Source organism: Hyaena hyaena, unplaced genomic scaffold (assembly GCF_003009895.1).
Source record: "Hyaena hyaena isolate Hyena2069 unplaced genomic scaffold, ASM300989v1 scaffold_45, whole genome shotgun sequence".
NCBI classification, from domain to species: Eukaryota; Metazoa; Chordata; class Mammalia; order Carnivora; family Hyaenidae; genus Hyaena; species Hyaena hyaena.
The window spans coordinates 420,209-444,844 of NW_024080677.1; the positions used below are offsets into that span (position 1 = coordinate 420,209).

A 24,636-nucleotide genomic window follows, 5' to 3' on the forward strand; every position below is an offset into this window, starting at 1 on the left:
TCCAATTCTAAGGATTACGGAATTGTAAAGGCATTATTGAATGCATACATTGAATGCATACATCACAGTCGTAGGCACATAACTGGAATTTATGACATAGAACTGGCTAGCTAATTGCCTAGGAGCCATTAAAGATCCGTTAAATTAGCAAAATTAGATTTATTGTAACAAGGAAAGCCCAGTAGCTAATTTAAAATGTTCACTTGGGATCTATGTCCTCTCAAGGTCACAGAGAGGTAGATATATATTAAGGGGAATAGTGTACAGAATATATTTACAGAGGATATACCTTTTCTTGTGGCCGTTAGTGCACATTTAATGATTGAGTAAAATAATGAGAAGATGAAATGGAACCTGAGGCTGTTTGGTGGCCTAATGTCTGTCATGCTGTAGACACAAACATTATGAGTCCTTCCCCAGGGTTGTGTTTTAAGATGATCGATGCTGAGTGTGAACCAACTTTTTGACTTAGAACCCGAGGGTTTCATCTGTCCATAGCAAACAATAAATAAAAGTGTCCTGCTTCTTTAAGTGAAAAGTACATTTTAACAGGTTATCCCATTATCTTTGTGATCCACCCTGGATTTGGTAGCTTACTGACCCCACACCAATATACTTTGGGAAATGAAAACATCGGTGGAGTTGACTTAGATATAAGCTGTGCCCAAGCCAAGATTATGTATAATTATCAGGCTCCTCCATCGTTTGCTACATCTACACTTATTACAGAGTTAACTTTTCTGAAGGAAATCTCAATTCTTGCCTCTCTTTGACAGCCATAAAAAAGAAGCAAAAAGAGGAATTTTGTGACCTTGGGAAAAAATAGTTACATAAATGATCTTCGCGAGTGAATATGAGGTTAAGTAAGCTTGTGACAATTTGTTGACAGAAGGACTCCCCCCCCCACTGCATCTTTTATTTCTGTCGATGAAAATAGAGATATATTGGTGAAACTTTCAAAGACCAAACTCTTCTTGAATTTTCCTTCTACTGGTGTTCATACCACTAATTTCACTACCATAAAAACTTGTGTATTTCAGCCAGGATCATGCTATGCAAGATGAATAGTTTATTAAGGAGAAAAAAAAAAGACAACTCAGGAAGTCTACTTGTCCCCTCAGTAGTGGAGGATACAGTCAAAATAAGCATATTTAAGGGTCTTTTTTGCAAGGTTCAGTACATGGAGAAAAGCACTCTGAATCCTCTGATGGAGGGAGGAAAGGTAAGGGTAAACTGTCCTCACCTCTCCCCGATGTTTTAGATCTGGAAATGAGGAGCTGCTGTTAACCACGTTTGACGACCATTCTGATTACAGCCTAGTCCAAAAATGCTGTTCTGTGGCTTGGCCACCCAATTCGAGTTTCGCTTTGGGAATCTGTTCAGGGCTCTCATAGCCGCGGTTGATGTAGAATCCATTTTCGCCATCGCTTGAATAATCCGTTCTGTTTGTGGGAGGCCAGGTGGAATCTTCTGCCAGCTTTTTTTGCCAGTGCCTATATTGACTTTTAGAATAGAATCCAAATTCTTTTTTGATCCGTAGCCAGAGCTTTCGATTTTGAAGGATGAAATCCTGAGACAGACATCAGGTGGAGAAAACAATCAAACCATCCTTCTACATTCATTCCCCTGCAGCCCAGGTGCTCACCGCCCAGGGCCTTCCTCCCAGATGTGCTGATTAAGGCTGCTTCTCCGCAACTTCTCTTTCCTGCTGTCCCCATCAAGTCTAGCGGCTCCCCTGTTCTTTCCCTGGAGAAGGGAGTATGCTTGTGTTCACGCCTAAAGCTTCCAGCCTTTCATTTCTACAGATCTCCCAGTTAAATCCTGGCTGGTGATTCACTTAGAATTATTTTACTGCCAGACTGAAATGATAACAAAATAACGTACTCAAAATCGAGAAAAGGAAAAACAAAAATCACTGCTACGTGCCACACGCCACACAGAAGTGCCACCTGATGGTTTGTGGAATGAATGGAGGAACGCTAGAAATCAAATGGGGGTTGCTTTCTGTTGGGGGAGGGTTCTCTTTTTTTCTATGTTCACATGCACACAGAATGTTTACACACTCATAATAGAAATGGCCAAATTCTGCATTCCACTTTGGTTATGCTAGACTTTCTGTCATATAATTTGTAGCTGTAGTGTTCTTAATAATCACATTTAATGATCGGATTCCATTTTTTCAAATGGTTGTATAACTATTTAAACAAACAGCATCTCTACTTTTGAACACATAAGTTGAATCTAAAATTTTACTGCCATAGGGGCACCTGAGTGGCTCAGTTGGTGAAGCGTCGGACTTCGGGTCAGATCATGATCTCATACTTCGTGAGTTTGAGCCTCACGTCAGGCTCTGTGCTGACAGCTCAGAGCCTGGAACCTGTTTCAGATTCTGTGTCTCCTTCCTTCTCTGCCCCTCCCCTGCTCTTATACTGTCTGTCTCTCAAAAATAAATAAACATTAAAAAAACTTTTTAAAATAAAATATTATTTTACCACCACAGATAATACTATGATAAATACCTTCATACATGTAGGGGTTTTTTTCCCTTTTGGGTTACTTAAAAATCTATATAGTCTCAGGTGCCTCAGTTACTCAGTTAAGCATCTGACTCTTGATTTTGGCTCAGGTCAATCCCTGCTTTGGGCTCGGTGCTGTCAGCACAGGGCCTGCTTGGGATTCTCTTTCTTTCTCTTTCTCTCTCTGTCTTTGCCCCACTCATGTTCTCTCTCTCTCTCTTTTTCTCTCTCTCTCTCAAAGTAAATGAATAAAATCTAAAACTAAAAATATATACAGTCTCAAAAATTGAATTCCTTAAAGAGTATGAGAAATTTTACACTCATTGTATATAATGATATATATGTGTGTGTGTCTGTGTGTGTTGTATATACACAGACGTACACACACACACACACACACACACACACATAAATTTGTTTGAACCCTTTTCCCAAAGGATTTACAATACATGAATCTATTTTTTTAAACTGTGCCTTAAAAAGAATAGTGCCCAAGACTTTCACCAAGTAGGTAAAGTCATTTAATGACACTGAAGAGAAGAAAAATACTAAAGGGGGAGGCTTTTAAGAGTAAGAATTGACTAGAATGAGCAATGGCTTCCTTTCTCTCTTAATTAAGGAAGCCCTTGTGAAGACAGTTCTTCATTCTGAAAGGTTTCATTGAATTTTAGACGTGGTAGGTCACTTGGTCTAATCTCTACTAGCCTATAGATATTACTAGAAAAGTATAATACGATGCCTTCATAGGAGACAAAAATTAGTGTTAATTTGATGTTTTGCTTTCCAGGCTACAGATCCCAAGAACATTTCTATGCAGCCTTTAGAGAATTTTAAATCACTCTCCATGAATTTCCCCCAAAGAGAAACTGCAGTTTTTACAAACCCTTAATAACGATCACTTTGGGAGACAAAAATGGTCCATCTAAAACACAGGCGTCTGTTGAGAATGAAACCCTTTATTTGTTCCTATTCCCAGAAAGAGAGTAAGAGATGTACAGAAATTACCTCTACGAGGAAGGCCACACAGAATTGGCTGAGAGCTGCCACCAAAATCAAAACCCTCCATGACGTCACAGTTGGGATGAACTGTTAAAAAAAGAAATCCTACCTTTACAATGTGCAGACCTTACATTTGGGGGAAAACACATTAATTATCATGTTCAATTTATGTCTTTGTAACAGCTCTCTAAGCTTGGAGGGTAGGCATTGCTTTCCACGCTTCACAGATGAGGTCAGTACCTTGCCTAAGGATGCAAAGCCAATCAATAAATAGCAGAGTCAGAATTCAAATGAGAACCGACTGCCTCTCGGCCTGTGTTTCCTCCACTGCCTGACAATAAACATTCAGTCAATGTGCCCTGGGTCACAGACATGAGACAGAACTCTTTGACACCTGTGAGTCTCTCTTCATTTTTATCTTTTCAGATAGAGGGAAGGGGATGCAAGATTAAGTCATTCATCTAATAATACTACTAATCCTCCCAAAGTAAAAATCTACTTGGAGTTCAATCTTTCAGTAAAATTGATGTAGGAGTAAAACATAAAGGGGCCAGATTTCCAGTTACTTTTGATACTAGGTGGAAATTTTCTGAACCAATGTTCCCAGCCCTAAATCTAATGGCTTGATCAACGTTGAACGCACACAACCCAGCTCCTTTTAAGGATTAAAGGGTACATATTGCCCACCACATATGACTACCTAATAGATATTGACACTCCAACTTCCCATGTCTGCAGCAGTAGCAAAAGACTACTCACACACACACCCCCCTTTCTATCCCAAAGTAAAAGATGGGGGCTGAGCTGCCATTAGGACCACAGATCTTCCACAGCATCTGAATTCTGCCCCCCCACCCCTGCAATTCTCATCCCTACTCTGATATGGGTTATTTCACTTTATTTTTTTCCCCAGATAGAGACAGTTTTCTCAGGGAGGTGAGATACAGCACCTGGGCACAGAGCTGTCTGGAGAAAGTTGTAAGATGTGGCAGTAGGTCAGATCAGAGTGGAGAACCTGGGCCTTTCCCTCGCTGGACCCCCCACCCCCACACCGATCTGGGAGGACTCTTCTTCATCCCTTGGTCTGGAAAACACTAGTCACACTGCTTTGGAATGATCTACTCATGGGATGGCTTTCCCTCCTAGCCTTTGAACTACTTGAGAGCTGTGCCCACATCTTATATATCTTGGAACCCCTTGTGCCAAGCACACCCTGGAGCTTCATAATGTCCAGCAAGTGACTCAATGGCCTAGGTTTTCATTTCCTAACAGCGTCTCTCTCCACAGCCTCTCTGCTCCAGCATATAGCCTCTGTGCCATCATCTAATTAGTCCTAAAAAGCCCTGCTGAAAAGCCTGCTAAGATATCTTCATTGACTCCTTGTTGCTCTCAGGAGAAAGCCCAAACTTCCCTGGCCACCTTCATCCAGGCACGCCACGCCTTCCTCACATTCCAGAGCACGATGCCTCCATCTTTGCCAATCTTCCAAGCATTCTGTGAAACAAGCCTTGCTTTGCATTTTTATTTCTGCCCCCTTACGTTCTTGTGCATGTCCAAGACAAAAGAGATTCTTCCAGCCCTCTCCGCTTGTGCTCAGGATATTCTCCCGGTTGGAAATACCCCTATGGCCTACTTAGCAAAATCCAACCTTTCATCTGGACCCAGATCAAGTTGGGCCTCCTCCATGCGCCCCCCCCCCCCTTAATGGTACAGGGTACAGGCCCCGCGAGAGTCCCTTATTCCTGGGTTCTTCCCACTTCTATTTTACACCTTCTACAAGCAGTGGTCCCAAGTGGCCGTGACCTCATTTCACTCGCATAGGACTCATCTTCCCAACAAAACTACAGACTGAAACTGAAGAATCAATCCTTCTCTTTCTTTTATTTCTCCCACAATGCTGGATCTAAGAATGGGTTCAATGACCTCTTCATAAATTTTATTTCAACCCACCACACTTTGGATTAAGTGATGCCCACTGAAATAAAACTCCCTCTAGTCAATGCCTGACAGACAGAACATGACTGGCCTACAAGTCTACTTTTCCTTACTCTTTACAACTACATTATAAAGGATTTCAATATGTTTAAAAACTGAAACTTGAATTATTGTAATAACACATTAATTTATTATATTAGTATAACATCTGTTATATTAGTATAACATTAGTATATTAGTATATGATAAAGCATCCAAACCTACTTTTAGGTGTGAATAAGATAAATGTTCTCAACTGACAATACAGATAATAGAACAAGCAGAGGTCAGCATATGTGAGATAAGTTATTTGCTCCTCCAGGAACTGAGAATAGCCTCACAATACTAAACGGTTGAAGAGAATATAGTAGTTGACTTGCAAATTACGGGGCAAATGCAGTCCCATGTGCATATGAGTCACTCCAGAGGTGGAAATGAATACCACTTACCTCCATTCCATGATATATATCTTGAAAGTCAGAAAACAGAATGAAAACTGTGAGGCCCAAGGCAGATATCAGCAGAAATGAAAATATATCTGAAGAAACACCAAACATTATTTTTAGTTGCTGAACGAATATTTCATATAATTTGGCACACATTGCAGAATCAATTATCTCTGTTGGGCAAATATCGGATACATCTTCAGATGTTTTGATATATCCTCATATGTTTTAAAATATGTTCTAATGCTTACCAGACAAAGGTGACATCTTCACATCTTTCCTTGAAAAGCGTGCTGTGGAAAACTGCTAATCTAATATAAGACACTCCATAAAGGAGTCACCTTGGCTGAGAAGTCCAGGAGGTCTGGGCCACCATGTAATGACCAGCCCATGTAAAGGGTCACCAGAGAGGCCCCAGTGCTTTATCACTGCGGGTCTGGTGAATTGCACATGAATGGATGAACAGTCATTCCTCTTAGTACCACTTCATTCTTCCCTGTTGCCTGGAGAATAAAGTCCAGGGGTCTTCAGCTGACATTCAAAGCCTTCCTCAATCCAATTTCTATCTGCCTTTCTGACCTAGTCTCTGATTATCTTCCTTATGTGTCTTAGGGAGGTTAAATCACAAACCTGCTACTTCCACGGAGGCCTTTGTTCACGACATACCCTGTGTAGATGATATTCTTCATGTCAATCTTTCTTAAAAAGCCCAATTCAGATGCTACTTTCTTTTTAAGGACCAGCCAGTCCTCTCACACAAAGCTTTATTTCATATGGCTGTGTAACACTCTACTTTATAAGATCTTCCTTAATGGATCTACTAGACTATAACCACTTAAAAGTGACTGTGTATGCCCTTCTCTAGGACTGAATTGAAAGAATGAGGAGCTACCATGTACATCTGCTGGGTTCTTTCTCTCCAACCTGCCCAAATGCCTCTGCTTTTGGGAGCTAACCTTCCCAGGATGCACTGTGCAGATACCACTGTTCTTATCCCTCCAACCCTGCCCACGTCTGCATCCACAGAGCATTTACACACTTTGTAGATGTGCCTTACAAATGCTTTCTGTTGAGATTAGCACCTCCAGGCCCAAACAATTCCATTACATCAGTGTTGTCATGATGTAAAGGATCCTTACAAGCTTTAAACAAACAACAAACAAACAAACAAATGGGATGTTCTCTTGGATTCTCTCCACCTCATTTACTCCCAGGCTTATGGTCTGCCAGCCCCCAACTCTATATAGGTCTATACCAACCAGAAATCAGAGATGACAGTCCCTCTACAGCTGGCCCTGTTGTTCTGAAGACACCAGAGCTCTGTTTTCACCCCTGTGCACCTTCACGCACCCTCATATTCATCCAAGCTTCACTTTACATACACAACTAGATGCAACACCTCCCAGAAGACCCAGGCTTGCTTGGGAGGCGTGTGAAGCAGAGAGATGGAAAGCAGGGGCTGCAGGATCGCTAATTTCCCAAAATAAAGTGATCTGTGCAGCTTGGTGATAAGAAGAGCCCAGGAGATGGCTGTGTGGATTTTTCACTTATGTCATTGTTTCTGTGTCCTAGGGACCCAGGTGTTGGGAGGAAGATGATGCCCCAAATTTCCATTCTGATGAAGGCCCGGTCATCACAGCAACGGAGCCGAGTGCTACGCACATCACACAGTCCTTAGACTAATGATCTGAAAAGCAGGCCAGGTGGGCACACCAATGACCAGTGAAGTAGCAAAATCATAAGGCCCTGATGTGATTTCAGCTCTGATTGGAGAACATAGTGAAGAACAGAAGTGAATGTTGCTTCCCTAGATTGGTTACTCTTGATGAGGGAGCCTGAAAGAATGGTAACTCTTTTTGCACAAGTCGTTTGGGAGGACATGTCCTGGGCAAGACACTACAGGCTGTTTGTGGACAAGGAAGGGAAAGGGTTTGCAAATATTCACATCTGTTTCCATAAAGATTAAGTTTGTATTTTATTCTATGTCGTCTCATTATAAAGTTGATCCACCAAAGGCTGTTAAGAAATATACAGAGTTGAAAATAAAATTGCTTGATATTTTAATAGTAGTTCCAAGGACTTTTGAGAATAAATGATTTATTAGTAGATTATTTTGTTAGAATATTTGTTTACAAAACTTTTTTAAAATGTAAGATTATCAGTTATATTCGATATAGCGCTTGAGCTACCCACAAGCTTTCAGTCACTGTGATATAAGTAATTCAGTTCACACTTAATTCAATTTATACAAAAAGACTTTGTAGTTACTGTTCAAACGAAAGTACTAGCCAATGTAATATAACATATCCTCCTTGTAAAATACCTTCACAATAAAAAAAAAGGACTATAAGTGATTAACCTTAAAACATAAAGCAGAATTTTGATTTGTTGTGACAAGAGCCAATGGCATCATCAAACACTGAATCAAAACTAAAAAATATAAGAAATTCAGGGAGAAGTTTATAGAAAATATAAAATTAAAGGAAGGCCTTAGCATGCTCTCAAAACTTTTGACAAAGAGCTATAGAAGACAAAGGAGGTGTGGTAGTGACAGAATTGTAAATAATTACTAAAACTAGTTTAACATAGTAAATGTATGTTTCTAACACAGGAATAGGAACGAAGCTTACTTTTCTTTTTTTTTAAATTTTTTAATGTTGATTTATTTTTGAAAGAGAGAGAGACAGAGTGTGAGCTGGGGAGAGGCAGACAGAAGAAGACACAGAATCCGAAGCAGGCTCCGGGCTCTGAGCTGTCATGGGACTTGAACTCACAAGCTGTGAGATCGTGACCTGAGCCAAAGTCGGATGCTTAGCTGACTGAGCACCCAGGAGCCCCTTGCTTTTCTAATGTATCTATGACTTATTTAGAAAATTAGAGATTACAAGTTATGCCATATGATGGCAAAACTGTAGTAAATTCTCCAAAGCAGAAATTTTACAGGCTAAGTTTTCTGATCAGGACAAGAGAACTAGAAATTATTAACCATTAATGAAAAATCCCTTCCAACATGCAGGTTTAAAACAAAATTCAAAGCATCAGTTGGGCCAAAAAAGGAAATCAAATCCATTTGCAGGCTGTTGAATAAAGAGGACTAGGGAAATAAAAACAAAATCCCTTCCTACTTGAAAATGAAACATCTCTATTCTGAAAACTAGGTGGGTCAGAGAGGATATCCAGTCATAATTAAAGGCATGTGAAAGTGGCCCAAACCTTAATTGTTGATCTTGAATGATTTTCTGGTTTCACAAGAATCAAAGAAAATACATACATTATAAAGTCAACTCAAACATGACAATTCTTCAGAGAAAGTAAAAAGGAAGGAAAAGAATGGGAAAAGCAAAAATTAATAAGTTAGAAAAGAGAAAGCATAAGGAGTATTAAATCTGAGAACTGGTCTTTTAAAGAAAGCCAGCAAAAATACAGTTCTGGTAAGAATATATGAAACATAACACACATAGGATGAGAATATTAAGAGTTATAGAGGGCAATAAAATAATAAGAACATACCACTCAAAATCTTATGCTAAGGCCCAACAATCTCAACAAAATAGAAATATCTGTGGGAAAGCCTGTTATTTTAAAACAGTTTAAAAAGGATAACTTGGGGGCGCCTGGGTGACTTAGTCGGTTAAGCGTCCGACTTTCACTTAGGTCATGATCTCATGCTTCAGAGTCTGTTGTGTCTCCCTCTCTCTCTGACCCTCCCCTGCTCATGCTGTCTCTCTCTCTCTCCTAGGAATAAATAAAAAAATATATTAAAAAAAAAAAAGGATAACTTGGGGCACCTGGGTGGCTCAGTTGGTTAAATATCCCACTTTACCTCAGGTCATGATCTCCTGGTTTGCAAGCTCGAGCCCCACATCAGACTCTGTGCTGACAGCTCAGAGCCTGGAGCCTGATTCCGATTCCATGTCTCCCTCTCTCTCTGCCCCTCCTCCGCTCTCTCTCTCTCAAAAGTAAATAAACAATAAAAAAATAAAATAAATAGCAACAGGATAACTTACATCAATCCTTTAAAAAATAATTCTTTCAAAGGAAGGATTTAGAGCCAGATTATTATACTGGGTTCTTGCAAATTGTTAAGGAATAGACCATTTATATCTATAAAGTATTTTTTCCCCAGGAAAGAAAAAGTCAGAGTTTTCAAGCCTAAAGATACTCAAACCTAACAAAACACTACACACACAAAAATCAATATAAAATGCAGGTATCAAAAAAACTATAAAATTCAATTCAGTAAAAGTATAACCCACCACATGTAAGTAGAGTTTGCTCAAGAATATGAAGATGACAGGGCACCTGGGTGTCTCAGTTGGTTAACTGTCCAACTTTGGCTCAGCTCGTAATCTCATGGTTTGTGAGTTTGAGCCCCACGATGGGCTCTGTGCTGACCGTGCAGAGCCTGCTTGGGATTCTCTCACTCCCTCTCTCTCTGCCCCTCCCAAACTCTCTCTCTCTCTCAAAATAAATAAACTTGAAAAAATAATGTGAAACTGACTTAATAATAAGTTTATTAATATAACACATTCTAATAGTAAGTCAAAGGAAAAAAGGTACCATCATTTCAGTAGGTGATGGGAAGGCATTTGATGAAACCCATCTCCTATTCTTGATTTAAACATACTCTTGATTTCCTGGAAATTAAAAGGCATTTCTTTACATGATGTAGTCTACCTTGAACCAATATTCAAAATTATATTTACAGGTGAAAACTTTTGGAAATATTTTTATTAAGGAGTAAAATTCTTTTGTTGCCACCACGATTATTTAATATTATCCTGGAAATTCTGGACTGTACACTAAGACAGAAGATGTAAATAAGCCTTTTAACCATTGGAAAAAGAAGGAACATTACTCACAGATGATATTAATTATCTTTCTAGAACCCTCAAGAATCACAGATTAATTCTTTGACAAAATTCAGAAAGGGTTCTGGATAGAAAATAAATGTAAACACTATACCTTTTACATGCACTAGTGATAACCAGTTAGAAAATATAATGGAAAAAGTCATTCACAATATTTACACAAAAATATTTTAAAAACACATTAAATACATTTCTTAAATGCACAGAACCTATAATGGGGAAAACTACAAATATTTACTAAAAGATTTAAAAAAAAAAGAAAGAAAGCATGATTTGGGGCAGCTGGGTGGCTCAGTCAGTTAAGTGTCCTACTTCAGCTCGGATCATGATCTCACAGTTCGTGAGTTCAAGACCCGTATGCTGTCAGCAGAGCCTGGAGCCTGCTTGGGTCTGTCTCACTCTCTGCCCCCCATCCAAAATAAATAAACATTAAACACCTTTTTAAAATAAAGCATGAACACATTGAGAAGGATAATATGTCTTTAAATGTGAGGACCTAGTGGTGTAACAAATACATTTTCCCCAAAGTATCAAAATTCAAAAAAAGAAATTTTAAAAAACCTTACAATTTGTTCTAGAGTCTATCTGGAAAGATGAACAAGAAAGAGAAGTAAAAAATGTTTGAAAACTGAAGAGTACTGAAGATATATCAACCTTACTGCTTATTAAACCATTATAAAACTATAGCTACATAAATGAAACTATAATTTTTAAAGTATAGTGGTAGATCGAGAATAGGCTGCCACGTTAATGAGACAGAAAAGATAGTCTAGGAACTAATTAATTATATATACACTAATATATAAGTATATAACATATATAAATATAATATAAAAACTCACATAATATAAATTAAATATATAATAAAGCCATAAGTATACATGAATATGTAGGTATGACAAAGGTGGCATTGTATTCAGTTGAGAAACAAATGACGAAAAGGAATATTAAGTAATAAAATCTGCTGGGAAAACAAGTGACTAGTCAGATAAAGTAGTTTGATCTCTACTTCACACTGTATGCTGAAATTAACATTAGATTTAAAAAACATTAAAAGAAATTTAAAAAACAAGATAAGTGTTAATCTACTTGATTTTGCAACGGCAATAACCTCTCTGTGCATAAAGGCAATGGGAAGAAACATCACAAAGGAATAAACAACTCATACAAATAAATAAGGAATAGAACAGCAACCCTGGTGGAAAAGAATGGATAAAAAATGGAAACAGACAATTCAGAGAAGAAGAGATGGCTAAAACCACGAAAATATGATCATCCTCACTGGTGATTCATGGAATGCACAAAATAAAGTAACGTGTCCCATAAATGCACAAAATAAAGTAACGTGTCCCATATTGTGAAGCTACAAAGAGGTCAAGTTGTATCTGAATTGATTAGAAAAGTCTTTTACAAAGGACCTTGACATATATGTATGTGCCTAAAATCATTCTTGATTTTAAGTGGGACAAACTCTCGTGACTGCTTAATAATGCATGTGTTTATCTTTACACGGGGAGTTTCCTGCCCAGGTTTCTACCACTTATGAGAATTATCCTTCAATACTCCATTAAAAAAACATTTTAAATGGAATTATATTTTTTAATTTTTTTAATGTTTATTTACTTTTGGGAGAGAGACAGAGACAGTGCAAGCAGGGGAGGGGCAGAGAAAGAGGGAGATACAGAAGCTGAAACAAGATTCAGGCTCTGAGCTGTCAGCACAGAGCCTGACGCGGGGCTCAAACTCACAAACTGTGAGATCAAGACCTGAGCCGAAGTCGGATGCTTGACCGACTGAGCCACCCAGGCACCCCTCTTTTTTAATTGCAAGGTAAAGCTGAGAAAATATAGAAAGCAGAACAAAACAACAACCACAACAACAAAATGGTGGATAAGTAGAGGGGGAGCTCCTAAGAATGAGATCAAGTCACAAAAGCGCTCTACAACCATCTGTAAATATTCCAGGACTCCATTCCAGAGTTCAGCCATCATTTTACCACTGAACTGCAACTCTGGGGAAGGTGGGGAAATAGAAGGAAAATTAAATTTTACATACTCACAGTTTGTGTAGATGGGTTTTCGAAACGGCTTTCCCTTAGAGAAGATAAACGCTGCTGTGATACAGTTGATGGTGGTCAGGGGCCACAACGTGGTACTCTCAAAACTTAAAATTGAACCAGGAATCAGAGTTGCATTTCCAGTCTCATTTCTCTCCAAAGTCACATTCGTCGAGAAATTACTTTGGTTGTCCAGAAAGCACTTACTACAAAAGAATCGCCGACACTTATGGAATGTTTTATTCTATTTTTATCCAGGTGGTGGGAAACCAACAAGCATTTGTCACTCCCATGGGATCTCAGCTTTCAAACTGTCCCAGCCAATAACTACCAAGACATATTTTGTTCACCTCTTGCAATGACAAAGCAGAAATAACATTTAGCACAAGTCAAAATTAGTCTTTGTCTATCATTCCATTGAGAACAAGTGATCTGTCTTGAAAGGGCTTGGATGATAATTTTGTATGGAATTCCTTCCGTCAGACCCAATGAAACATGGCTGCTCATGTGTGTGCATGTGTGCATTTCGGGGGGGGTTGTGGTGTGCACATGCATGTGTGTTCATGTGTGACTGTGTACGTGTGTGTTGTTTTCTCTTCTGAGAAAACCTACGACCTTAGGTCCTGAGTATGAATCTGCCTACCCTCTGCAACTCTCTTCCTGAGGATCCGAGCATGACCCTCTCCTGCTACTGAGTGTCAATGGCTCTCTTCTGCTAATAAATTAAATTCCAACTTTTCAGGCAAGCCCAGAAGACTCTGGTCTCAACCTGGCTTCCTGCCCTTATCTTTTGCCAGCCCTTCTATGCTTCTTATACTCCAAACAGATAGGGAAATTTTCTGTTCCTCAAATATTACAGTTTGCACATGCCTGGGTCAAACCCTCTATTCCCTCTCCATCCCTCTACCTGAAATGTCTTTGTCTTTAGTTCACTAACAAGCTTGACTACTGCTCTCTGTTCTTGCTGATAGTGCTGCGTTTAGCTCATTGTTTTGCAATTATTCATTCACGTATTTTTATTTTCCACTCCTGGGATGAGATCTCCTTGAATATGGAGTTTCTCTTTTGGTTTTATTTTGTTGTGATTTTACTCAAATTTATAATTCCTTAGCACCTAGTGCAGAAATGCCACAGAATAGCTGTTCAGAAAAACATCTGTTTCAAAGATGAGTTTTCCCAGTCAGATCGATCTATTTGCCATGTTTATTTTTTTAAAACATTTAAACACACAAATTAGTTTTTATCAGCTTTCTTGTTCAGCTTGAAACTTTTTACTCTTGTCACTGTTTATAGATGAAATTAGTTCCCAATAAATAGATTTAGTCTTATTATCCTTGGTTCCCTAGGGTCCCGCAATGTGCTTGGCATATGGTGGATGTTCAGTTAATGTTTACCGAATACATTAATGAAACAAATAATCAGTAGTCACAAAATGTTTTTGCATAAAGGGGACAGATAGACCAGAAGGTCTAAATTATATAGTTTAACACAATAAAATATATCTAATCTACTTACACTGCACATAGGAAAGTTAAGGTCTAGTATGGCAGAGCTCATTAGTGATAAAGGCAGGACAACCTAGCCATCACTGATTTGGCTATCCCATCTGTCTCCCGGATTCAGAATTTTACTTCTCTGAATATATGCCTTCCGATTAGGAGAAAAATCTGGTTTTGAGACAAAAATGAATTCTATACTCTGAATAACAATACTTGAATTGCTGAACTTAGGATCTAAATGCAATCTTAGACATCGTTCAGTAATTTTCAGTCCTTCACTGATTCCTGAGTCTCCGGTACCTCGGGACCACAGTGGAGTGTGTGGAGGGGAGTTTGTCAAAGCCTTACTTCAAAAAGAGCAGCTCTTTTTCTGCCTTTCCTTTTGGGGGGTCAGGAAGGCCTTGTAAGAAAAAAATAAAGGTAGAATACCTATGGTATAGTTCTCCACATTTTACCCTTAATTTACACTTACAGAAGTTAAAACCCAGGGAGTCAAAGAGACTTGCCCTGAGTCTAGTGTTCAATTCGGTTAGAATAGTGATACCATCCACAAATATTTTAATTTTAACATTCATGTGAAAAACTCAAACGAATTTAAGCAAATCTCTCTCGTTAACCAGGGGTCAGCTGACTACGGTCCATAGGTCAAATCCAACTCAACACCTCTTTTCGTAAATAAAGTTTTATTGGCACATAGTCACACCTACTTTTTACATAGTGCCCATGGCTGCTTTTCACAAAAACAGTAGCGCTGAGTAACTCCAACAGACACTGTCTAGTCCACAGAGCCTAGAATATTTACTATCCAGCCCTGTATAAGAAATGTTTGCTGATCTCTGGTCTATATGATATCCAAACCACCAGGGAACAAATACATTCATTTAGTAAACCGACGGTTGGGTCTATACATTAACAACCAATCGGAAGATCTTCTTCCACCCACTGCACATGGCTCACCCCAGGACTCCACCCATTAACTGTTTTTGCTGTTCTGTCCTGACGTTGGTATTTTGCACTATGGAAACACAACTTTCGTTAATTAAAAATTCAAGGTGTGTGTTCAAACCAAGTTGTACAATGACATTGGGCACTCATTGAGTCACCTTCAGAAAGGAAAACTAAAAAAACCTGAATGTTACCTGTATCTGTAGACCTCACAGTACCACGGCTGCTGCTTCACACAGAGAAATGCACAGATTTGCACAATGCAGGTGAAACAGGTGTTCAAAAAGACCGAGAGCAGCAAAGGGGGAGAGAGGAGTTGCCCTGCTGGTCGATAAGGAGCCAGTGTTGGGTAGGCATGAGTTGAACTCACTGAAAGACAAATGCATTTTCCCCTATTACGATTTCATTATTGACAATAAAAGACTGAGATGCCTATTATCTTGAGACTTGCATTAGGATTTGGATTCGGCAAACATGAACTCAGGGTTTACATCTAGTGAAGCACATTGCTTTGGTGTATATCCAACACTACCAGCCTTTGCCTCTTCCCTACTTTTGTTTCACCCGCAGAAATGAAAAGTAATAGGTTTAAAAGGTCTATAAATAAGACATGTACCATATTGCACGAAGCACATAGTTTTCTTCACAACCAGATGGACCAGGAGTGGTATGCAAAACAGAAAGGTGGCCTTCCACATGGATAAGCAGTACTATGGTCTCTCAGTGGGGGGATCACTCAGTGGTGGTGGGAAGGCAGAGAGTTAGGATAAGGAGAGTAAGAGGCATCAGGCTAGACTAATCCTCAGATGCTGGAGATTCTTTTTTAAGTACTGATTTTATTATTCATTCATCCAACATTCTCTGAGCACTTCAGTGCGCCAGGATTGATGCCAGAGATATGTTCTGTTCCCTGCTGGATAAGTGTGTAAATGGAGAATGCTAGAGTGCATTAGACTTGGTTAGGAAAAAATAACTCAAAACAGTGTTGCTTCCAGATGAGAGTATTAAAATGTATTATGGTTTTGATCCTAGAGTTTATAGTTGTTGTTTTTTTAATTTAAAGGATAGGCAATAGGCAGAGATTAAACAGAACAACAACAAAAACAAAAGACTGTATCCTTTTAGAAGCCATATGTTCTAACAAGCTATTGAAAATGGAATGTGCTTTACTGCTTAGGGCAACTCAGGGAAGAAGCATGGAAAGGTCAGGAATTAGATACATTACACTCAAAGGTTTCTATTGTAGTCCTGGTTTAGTTCTTGTCTTCATATCTGATACCTTTTCCTTTTTCATAGCTAGTCATTCGTGTTTTTGATGTAGGGAAGAAAGTAGAGTGTATAAGGTTAAGTTCATGTTCATGCATGAAGGGACAGGGTGGTAGGAGCAGGTGTCCAGTCTGGAATGATAAAACTCTAAAGTAGGTCTTCAGTTTGCTCGGTGGGTTCTGAGGTCATCGCGTGAACCCTCTGGTACTTCATTATCTCGTGTATAAAATGAATATGTTGGAATATTTAAATGGTCTCCAAAGTCTCTTCCAACTCTTTTACCATAAAGCTTTATGAATATCTAAGGCTTTACTTTTTTTTTTTAAAAATCTTTTTTTTAAGTTTATTTATTTATTTAGGGAGAGAAAGAGAGAGTGAGGAGGGGAGAGGCAGAGAGAGAGAAGGAAAGAGAATCCCAAGCAGCCTCCACACTGTCAGTGTGAAGCCTGATGTGGGGCTTAAACTCATGAACCATGAGATCATGACCTGAGCCAAAACCAAAAGTTGGATGCCTACCTGACTGAGCCACCCAGGTGCCCCTAAGGCTTTACTTTTATCCATTTAATCAATATTCCCCCAGAAGGGTGCTAGGCTACAGGCTGTGGGGTATGGAGAGATGAGGAGGGCATCCCATCTGCCCCAAAGAACTTGAAGTCCAATGGAAGACACTGATGGATTGTGTAATAAAGAATTTGGTTGGCTTTTATTTCCAGTTCCTGGGATGTATCCTCTAAGTTGGGATTTCCTGAGTTAATAGGAGTGTCTTTATTCATGGTAGCCCTGGTGGTTTATGCAAATAAGATGATAGATGATGGACCTAAAGAGAAATGGTGATAAAATGATAGTTCAGGATATAGCTGGCCATGCCACCAAAAGTTGAGATCAACTTGGGACACCTAGGTAGCTCAGTCGGTTAAGCATCTGACTTTTGACTTTTGCTCAGGTCATGATCTCGCAGTCCATGAGTTCAAGCCCCACATCAGGCTCTGTGCTGACAGTGTGGAGCCTGCTTGGGATTCTGTCTCCCTCTCTCTCTCTGTCCCTCCCCTGCTTGCTCTCTCTCTCTCAGAAATAAAACTTAAAAAAAAAAAAGAAATTTCAAAAACAAAAAAAAAAAATTGGGATCAACTTCATGGCCAGTGATTCCACCAACCATGTCTACATAATGTAGCCTCAATAAAAACTCTAGACGCCAAAGTTCAGGTGAACTTTTTGGTTTGTCAAGCCTCTGCATATTGTCACCCATCGATATGCCAGGAGGGTAAGGCAAACTGACTCCCCAGGAAGAGAACAATGGACATGTTAGGGTCCTCCCACCAGACCTCACTCTGTGTGTCTCTCCCTTTGGCTGCTTCTGATTTGTATCCCTTTGCTATAATAAAACCATAATCATATGTATAGCACTTTCCTGAATTCTGTGAGGTGTTGATATGAATCACTGAACCTGAGGGGAGAAGGAGAACCCCCTCAACATTGCAGCCAGCAGTCAGAAGTGTGGGTATCACAGGGACCCCCAAACTTATGGCTGAGGTCTGAAGTAAGGGCAGTTTTGTGGAGGCTGTGCCCTTAGCTTGTGAAGCTCGCCCTCACTCTGGGTAGTTGGTGTGAGAAGTCCTTGCATGGCACACAAGGAAAGGGCACCACGTGGACTGTGGTCACTGCAAGGAGGTTGTTCCCTGGGGCCGCAGAAGGCAGAGAGGCTTCTTCCCACATTCCTATACTCAAGGAAGAAGATGGTGCGTAAAGAAGCCATGGATAATGGAGAGAGGTGTAATTGCGTCTCTGTGCATTTGGCTCTACCTCTCCGGTACTGTCTTTCTCAGATGTTCACTGTGTTTCTGACTTTTCTTTTACACGGACACTGTAATAGATTATTGGCCTCGTTGTGGTAGGCCACCCTTTAATCTTGGCTTCACTGCGTGATTTTTCTCTGGCCAGAGAGATGTTAGCAGAGGTTTGAGGCCTGCTTGCATGGCTAGGCTCACTCTCCATGATCACAATGAAAGCATGCTCAAGTCTGTTAAAACGTGGAGCAGACCTGAACGAAACCCATAGCTTGGGCCAGGACCAACTGATCTACATCCTGAAACAGATCAGATTCAGCTGACCTAGATCAGCTGACTGACAGTCTATCTACAGAGTGATGAGTGGGTATTGTAAGCCACCAGGTTTAGGGGAGAGGTTTGTTATACAGTAGTATTGTGGCAATAGCTGATTGCCAGAGACCTAACATAAAGAATATTTTAATTTTTTCCATATTAGAAACCCTAATACTTTCTGATCGAGAATCTGTATACCGGACTGTAAAAATAATGACTAGCATTTTAGAGTCCTACTATGCTCCAGAGGCTATGCTAAGTGTCTTATGCACATTATTTCTTTTTTTTTAATTTTTTAATGTTTATTTATTTATTTATTTATTTATTTATTTAGAGAGAGGGAGACTGAGAATCCCAAGCAGGTTCCCCACTTCAGTGAGGAGCCCAAGGCAGGGCTCAAAGCCACAAACTGCGAGATCATGAACTGAACTGAAATCGAGAGCCAGACGCTCAGCCTACTGAGCCACCCAGGCTCCCCTAAACATTATTTCTTTAAAAAGCAATGCAAAACATATATTTCATCTCTATTTTACAGGTGAAGGAAGTGAGTTTCAGAGAAGTAGGGTCCCTTATTTAAAGACCTAAAGTTTGTAAGCAACAGGCTAGTCATACAAACTTAAGTCCGTGAAGGCCCCCCCGTTCTCTGCTTTACAGAATATTATGGTTGTGTGAATTTCATGAATTAAAAAGGATAAAAAACCTTTTCTGAATTGCCCAGGTTTCCCCAAAATGATATGACATAGCAATCATACTGCATGCAGAGGAATGTAAGCTTGTGGAAGTGTTCTATTTTATTCAGAATTAATCATTCCCTCCCCTGAGGGTCCACAACACATTCCTCATTTTACTGCCATGTAGTGAGAATGTCTTGTATTGAATCTAGTCATTTACACATGTACTCAGCAGACCGTGAGCTCGCTGAGGGAACAAATCCAGTTTCATACCATTTCCTAGTGTCCCTACAGACACTAGTACAGGGCCAGCTCTGTGAGAGGACGAAGCAGTTTCAAATGTTTATTTTCAAAGTATACTTTTAGTTGTTCTGCAATTATTTGAGTTTTGTGTAGGTGTGATTCTCCTAAATAGTTGACTCGCTTTATATTATGGACATTTCAAACCATGCAACTCAAATTTCTAGAGACTACTGAACCCACCTAAGCTACATGCAAAATTTTGAATGCACCTCATGAGGCTTTTAAGGTGAAAGGATCTCTACCTTCCATTATATTCTCCAAAGGGGCCACAAACCAAAAACAAGTTAGGATTCTTTGAAGCAATGATGGAATTTATGGAAGAGATGCATTTATATCATGGATGATTTCCTTCCTACAGCCTTTTTCTCTAGACAGTACCTCCTTCTACATGCTGAAATGGTTGGCCCAAATGGAGCCAAATGACACAACCCCATCTTCATTCACAGAAATAACTGGCTTAGAGGTGGACATCTTACTCAAGTTAGGTCAATGAATTTTCTCTCCAAAATATTTGCAAACGAGACACCGAGAGGCTGAGCTAATCAGCTGTGTAAAGACAAACCTAAAGGTTATGGAGATTCAATAACAGAGACGCCATCTAGGGTCATTTGCAAGGCAAATGAGTTTAAGTCAGATGAAAACAGTAAGACTGGAAAGGAGAAGAAAGAGACCAGATGGCCTCTTGGAAATAAAAAAAAATGGCCTCTGTTTTTCACTCTTTGGTGTTCTAGCTCTTCTCTGGACTGGGTGCTTCTGAGTTTCTATTCTCAGATTTTTTTTTTTTTTGAGAATTATATACATAAACATCCCACTATCTCTATTTTCTTGATCTACTTTGAGTGGGTTTTGTTGAAGGAAATAGAGATGCAGCTAGAACAAATTCCTTTCGAAATGGCTCCTATACCTATTGGTGTCAAATTGGGCTTTAAGACATACATTTTCTTAATTGACTTCCCTGGCTTCATTTTACTTTTCTCCTTGATTTCCCCTTTACTATATCTTGTCTCATTAGCTCCCTTTGGGTTGCCTTAAAATCTTATGAGAACAAGGCAGGGCATATATAGATAAGCAAGTACATAAATAAATTAAATATGTGATACTATTGTCTTTGCCCCAAACTAATTTGGGGTTGAGGTCAAAAGCCTTAACCTGGGAACCTGGAAAGACAAGAGCTTTGGTGAGAGTGATTTTATATTAATCATCCAATTGTCAATGACTACTCACATCTGCAGATGAATGTACACAGTTCTCAGCCTGGAAGTCAGGTTCTATGATCTGACCCAACTTATCGTTTCACATACCTTACAGTGTGGTCAAATTGAAAACCTCATGCCCAGCTCTCTCTTGCTCACGCTGCTTCATTCTACTTGGAATGCCCTTCTTCTAGGAAAAGATTTTTGAAATCTGTCCATCCTTTCTATTTTGATACAAATGTTATTTCTTCCATGAAGCCATCCTTAGTATCCCTTTTCTCCATTGCCATCTCCTCCCTAACCCCAGATTATCAGAAATAACCTCTCCTTTCTCTGAACTCCCAATGCACCCGTTGTATTCTGTCACTCACTACTTTTGACTTTCATTTCCTTCATACACTTGTGTGAGCCTCCCTCCCCACCACTAACTCTAAACTTCAGTGATCAGTCTTTTCATGCCCCAGGCACCTATGTGCCTAACATATGGTAGAAGATGAACACATTTAAGAGAGTGTTGAATGAGGTTTTTCCTCTATTTGGGGAATTTTGCTGAGTCTCATATTTGATGATGATGAATGGTAAATCTCAATGGAATGTAAAGAGAGACAGTTGCCTATCTTTACGGCACCCACTCAGAGGGATCCATGCTGGTCCTTCAACTGTAGGTATCCCCTAGCCCCAAGCAATTACCTGTGTGCAGAATATATAAGAGAAAGCCATGCTTTAAAGGGGATTGTTAAAAGCTGCAAGAATTATGGTTTTATTCCCAGCATCACTCCAGTCCAAAATTAGGGGAGGTCATAAGAACAACTGTAGGAGAGACCTGAAGTGTTTTGAGGGGGAAGATTGGCTTGCTTGCTTCAGTTGCAATATCAGAGGAGAATGACAGGGGGCAGCAGTGAGACCAAGCTACGTATCTATCCTGTAGGTCAAATAGAAGCTATGGAAATTAGCCAGGCTAGAGCTGTCTTAGAAGGAATCTGCCCAGTGGGGCAGTCTGCTGCGGCTAGGGACCCAAGCGGTAGAAAAAGGCTTTGTGGTATGTACCACTAGAAGGCAGTTGCTAAAAGGAATCCTGAGGAGTCAGAGGGAGAGAGCATCCCCCATGTCAGGAAGTAGTCTAGTCCAGTGCAATTCACAGGAAACTCTGAAAAAAACCCCAAACTCACCAGTGATCCCATACCAGTTGCCTGAAGTTTAGATGCCTGTCATGTTAGAGGGTTCTTGACAAGACAGAACCACAATACCCCTATGTATATAAAAAAAATCACTTGCTTTTGTTCCCAGGTTCCCTAAGCAAGGGTAGAAAGGAGGCAACACAAGGAAAGTAGAGTATGGCCTTCTCCCCCACTGCTTGCTTCAAGGTCAGGTTTGATCTAGAAGCAGAAAAAGTTTGAACTGGATGCAAACATGAAATGTTAATTTACAATACCTAGACTTTTACTGTCCAAAGATGAGATCATTTTAATACTTGGTGTTGACCTGGAAGTGATCTGCCAGTGGGTTGATTGGGCTTGCAGGGACGGGAAAACAATGGTGTTTGAAGGCAGAGGATAAAAACACAAACACTACTACCCATGTTTTTGGATTTCGAATCGAAATCCAAATTCTAATTCTAATTCTGTTCAAGGGCTCTCTGATTTAGCCAGTTATTTCAAAAGAAGAAAAAGAGATGAGGTACAGGGTGGTATCACTTATCTTACTATAAGTGCTAACAGTCACACACGTATTCGTAGTGTACTGTGTACTGTGGAAGTACTGTGTAAATATATATGGTATACTGTGTACCGTGTAAATACATACTGTGTATGTACACTATGTAGCGTAGTGTATGTAAACATAATGTACTGTGTAAGTACACTGTGCTGTACACTTCACATGCATTATTTTATCTGATCCTCACAACCCTATGAAGACATTTCATATCAGGAAGTTATTTCATAAATTATTTGTCAAAGTTCGCAGAGCTAGGGAGTGGTGGAGAATAGCCACGGCCTTCACCCTCACGCTACTGCCACTAACTTAGCTCCCAGAACTTCCTGGTGTTTTTTTTTTTCTTCTTCTTCTTTTAGCATCATCGACTGTGTTCACAAGTAAATCATACAAATTGTTTAAAAATATCCAACATTGCGGGGTGCCTGGGTGGCTCAGTCAGTTGAGCGTCCGATTTCGGCTCAGGTCATGATATCGCAGTTCGTGAGTTCGAGCCCCACGTCGGGCTCTGTGCTGATGGCTAGCTCAGAGCCTGGAGCCTGCTTCAGATTCTGTGCCTCCCTCTCTCTCTGCTCCTCCCCCAGTCATGTTCTGTCTCTCTCTGTCTCGCTCTCAGAAATAAATAAACATTAAAAAATTAAAAAAGAATCCAACAGTGCAAAAGTAATCATTGACTCGAAATGTTCCAGTCATGTGACTGTTAATAATGCACAGTAAAGTAGGCTAGTGGACTATGAATATACATTGCCACCCTAAGAATTGAAATTGGAATGTCACTTATGTCTCTGATACTGGCAAATTTTGTCATTGGGTTGATGTATCAGTTTCATGGTTTAAGACGCTACATGAAATTCTCAGGGTTATTATCATCCTGCATTGCCTGATGTTTTATCTGTTAGTTTTCATAACAGTCCCATTGTTGGACAAGGAAAAAGAGAAGACTATGCCATTCTTTTTCTTTGTTCTTTGTTGAGGCAGTCACCTTTCTCCCTTATTAAGAGTTACTATGAAGCCCTGAGTTCTTTGATAGGAAATACTTTATCAGTGTTATCGCAAAGGAAGGAAATGGGCAGTATCTGCTGTGAGCCACACCTTGCTTTTGAGAGAATTTCTAGGATTAAATGATATCATTTGTTCTCAACATGTCAAAGACCTAGCAAAAATCTGGTTTCATATCAATGTGAAGGATAGCTGAATAATGGAAAGTGACCTTTGGGTTTTAAACATTTCCCTTTCTAGATTTCTTGGACATGTTTCTATGTACAAGACACAAACCTACAAAGCACTCAGGATACATTGACCATTTTATGAGGCTAAGCCTTATTTGTTATCAGGATATTTTAGTACCAAATCTGAGGACTTCAAGCCTCCACTAATGTCAACACCTCTTTCCAAAAATTTAGCAGTACAGTGGTTTTAGTAGTAAAGGTGTATCTTTCTCGAAAGCTTTTATTTGTATAAGCATTTTTAGAATGACGTGGATAAATACAAATAATTCTGTTTACTTTGCTAAAGCACTTACTTGTTAAACAGACCATCAAGGTAATGGCTATGTCTTGCATGAGATACTGGTAATTCCCAAAGAGTTGTAGTTGCTGGAAATGAAATAAAAGTAAATATAAACGTTGCTTCTGCCATTATAGCATTTTTAAAAAAAAATTTTAATGTTTATTTATTTTTGAGAGACAGAGTGTGAATGGGTGAGGGGCAGAAAGAGAGGGAGGCACAGAACCCAAAGCAGGCTCCAGATTCCGAGCCCAAGCACAGAGCCCGTCATGGGGTTTGAACTCATGAGCCATGTGATCATGACCTGAGCTGAAGTCAGGCCCTCAACCGACTAAGCCATCCAGGTACCTTAGTTTTCTTGTGATTTAAATTGGTCTGTTTAGAAATGCTGAGGCATAGGAGCACATGTACCCCAATGTTCATAGCAGCACTCTCCACAATAGCTAAAACATGGAAAGAGCCTAAGTGTCCATCAACGGACGAATGGATCAAGAAGATGTGGTTTATCTATACCATGGAATACTACATGGCAATGAGAAACAATGAAATCTGGCCATGTGTAGCAACATGGATGGACCT

At 39.7% G+C, this 24,636-nt stretch overlaps 2 protein-coding genes across 6 annotated transcripts in view; one reads left to right on the plus strand and one right to left on the minus strand.

Moving 5' to 3' along the window:
• Positions 1–7,999, plus strand: part of PLAAT1 (phospholipase A and acyltransferase 1) — a 40,463-nt gene extending 32,464 nt beyond the window's left edge. For all 5 annotated transcript variants that reach the window (XM_039230398.1, XM_039230399.1, XM_039230393.1 and 2 more), the window contains one exon: positions 7,508–7,999. In XM_039230398.1, coding sequence (XP_039086329.1) covers positions 7,508–7,618 — 111 coding nt within the window. In that variant the 3' untranslated portion in view covers positions 7,619–7,999. The remainder of the gene's footprint in view (positions 1–7,507) is intronic.
• ATP13A5 (ATPase 13A5) overlaps positions 1,047–24,636 on the minus strand; it is a 102,690-nt gene continuing 79,100 nt past the window's right edge. Inside the window, exons 25-30 of the mRNA XM_039230392.1 lie at positions 24,074–24,146; positions 15,501–15,675; positions 12,866–13,068; positions 5,939–6,027; positions 3,522–3,602; positions 1,047–1,570 (exon numbers count right to left, since the gene is read on the minus strand). Coding sequence (XP_039086323.1) covers positions 1,310–1,570; positions 3,522–3,602; positions 5,939–6,027; positions 12,866–13,068; positions 15,501–15,675; positions 24,074–24,146 — 882 coding nt within the window. The 3' untranslated portion in view covers positions 1,047–1,309. The remainder of the gene's footprint in view (positions 1,571–3,521; positions 3,603–5,938; positions 6,028–12,865; positions 13,069–15,500; positions 15,676–24,073; positions 24,147–24,636) is intronic.